This window comes from Cyprinodon variegatus, unplaced genomic scaffold (assembly GCF_000732505.1).
Source record: "Cyprinodon variegatus isolate N-32 unplaced genomic scaffold, C_variegatus-1.0 Scaffold1589, whole genome shotgun sequence".
NCBI classification, from domain to species: Eukaryota; Metazoa; Chordata; class Actinopteri; order Cyprinodontiformes; family Cyprinodontidae; genus Cyprinodon; species Cyprinodon variegatus.
The window spans coordinates 107,840-109,930 of NW_015152042.1; the positions used below are offsets into that span (position 1 = coordinate 107,840).

General features: G+C 42.4%; 1 protein-coding gene across 1 annotated transcript in view; it reads right to left on the reverse strand.

Annotated features, from left to right (window-relative positions):
* Nucleotides 1-1,537: 1,537 nt before the first annotated feature.
* LOC107104009 (LIM homeobox transcription factor 1-beta.1-like) overlaps nt 1,538-2,091 on the reverse strand; it is a 12,237-nt gene continuing 11,683 nt past the window's right edge. The window contains exon 4 of the mRNA XM_015403893.1: nt 1,538-1,904. Within this exon, the coding sequence (XP_015259379.1) occupies nt 1,747-1,904 (158 nt within the window). The 3' untranslated portion in view covers nt 1,538-1,746. The remainder of the gene's footprint in view (nt 1,905-2,091) is intronic.

Consider the following 2,091-nt stretch of genomic DNA (forward strand, 5'->3'; position numbering starts at 1 on the left):
CACTTCCCCCTTTAAGGTTCTCACATACTCATGGTGGTCTCAACAACGTCCGCAGATAGGGCGCACCGCACCATAGGGCGCACCCCACATTTTGAGGGGGAAAAAAAGACGTTTAGGTGCGCCTTATAGTCGTGAAAATACGGTAAATAAAAATAAAATGATCTGCATCTCGCTCATATTAAACAAACCGTAACCAGTAATCTCCTCTCCAGTCACTGAGCTGTAGAATCCTCTCCTTATAAATATTGAATGCTCTGTGAATTAATGCAGCTCATTCTTTGATAAGATCCTCGTCAGACAGACATGGAATGTTTTTAAAACCTAATGTGTCTAACGGACCTAATGATGATTTGTATATTTTTTATGCACAAAACTACAATAAAAATCTGACTAAATTAGGAAATAAAGCAGCGTGATTGGCTGTAAGGAGAGCGGAGACAGAGGACACTGAGTTTACTGAAGGAAACCTGCTGCTGCCCAGGTTAGCGCTGGGAGGACGTTACTATGGCAACAGAAACAGAGGATGAGGAAACTCTTTGTGAAACGGAAAAGTCATAGTTTCCGTTTTCAGGTTTAGAAAACGTAGTTTTCGGTAAACCTGCTTCATGAAACAGACCCGTTAAGGCGGATCCAGGACTGCTTTTATCTGTTTGTTAACCAAACTGTTCCCAGGAACAAAACAGAAGTTAGCGCTGCATGTTAGAACAGAGCAGGTGAACTGAGTCCCGCTTTGGCCACTTCTTTTCCTCCCTTCAGATACGCTGTTCAACTAATAATCATTACTGTAGCATCATTGTAAGATAATTATAGTTTCCTTTTTAAACACAAACAGAAGGTCTTCAGTCAGAGGCAGTAGACAGACCTCTACAGGAGATCCTTTCTGCCCACAGCATCAACATCCATAACAATGAATTAAAAAAAAGATAAAACGTATAAGGAGTTACTGCAATGTTTAATTTCCCTTTGATTCGAACTGAACTGGATATTTGCAGGTGAAGCGGCTCAGATATTTCCATGTAAATGTTGACCGGAGGCATCGAGGGCTTGAAGGCAGAGAAGACATGAAAACACGAGTAAACAGGAATGATTAGAAATGAGGATTTAGATTTTATTCCAACAGGAAGTGCTGACCATCAGACATCAAACGTTCAGACTGCAGCTCCTAAGCTGCAGCAGATGATTGCATCCAGGTGTGACGGTAGCAGAGTGCCTCCGCCTCGCCCACGGCGCTCTGGTTAACGGAGAGAAGCAGGCCGAGCAGAACACCCAGTTTATTTAGGATCAATGACTCTTTCACAATTCATTATTATCACAAAAAAGCAAATAAATACAGTAGCTGTGCAGCAATATATCTCAGACATTACAACAGTTCAGATACGTAAATAAATAGGAGGAGTTTGAGGCTCCTTCGTACTTCACAAAAAAAACGTTATTTTTTAAAATATAAATACTGACATAGAATCTACTGCATATGGAAAAAGTACTTGTTGCCTATTTTAGAAAGGAACACTGAGTTTCTCTTGAAGTGTGGAAATGACATCTCATACTTTACATTTAAATAGAAATAGGTTGATCAGTCAGGCCTGATGGTCTGAGGGACGTCGGCCATTAGTGGCCTTTCTATCAGAACTATGCTTTAAAACCAGAATCTCTAGATGATCTTTAAACAGACAGAAAACTGATCCTTATTTCTAGATCTTTTCAGTCTCTGGTTCTTCAGGTGCAGGACGCCATAATGATCAGGCCTCAGGAGGCGAAGTAGGAGCTCTGCATGGAGCAGAGGCTGTCCATTGGGTTTCCTCCGTGTTCCTGTATGAAGCCTCCAGTTTGAAAGGCCATGAAGGACTCGTTCAGACTGGTCAGCGAGGTTTCACTGTCCATGTCCAGCAAGATGGTGTCCAGACCTAGGCGAAGCACAGAAAACAGAACAGGTTCAAAGCAAAGCTAGACGGCGTTTAACTGCCCACCTTCCCTCTGATGACCTAACATGTTCCTTAGCAACAGACTGATGCTGGGACAGAGCTCCTCTTCCAGTCTCTATCTACGGCCATTTCTCAGTTCACTAGAACGTGAATATGGAGTCATGTCCTG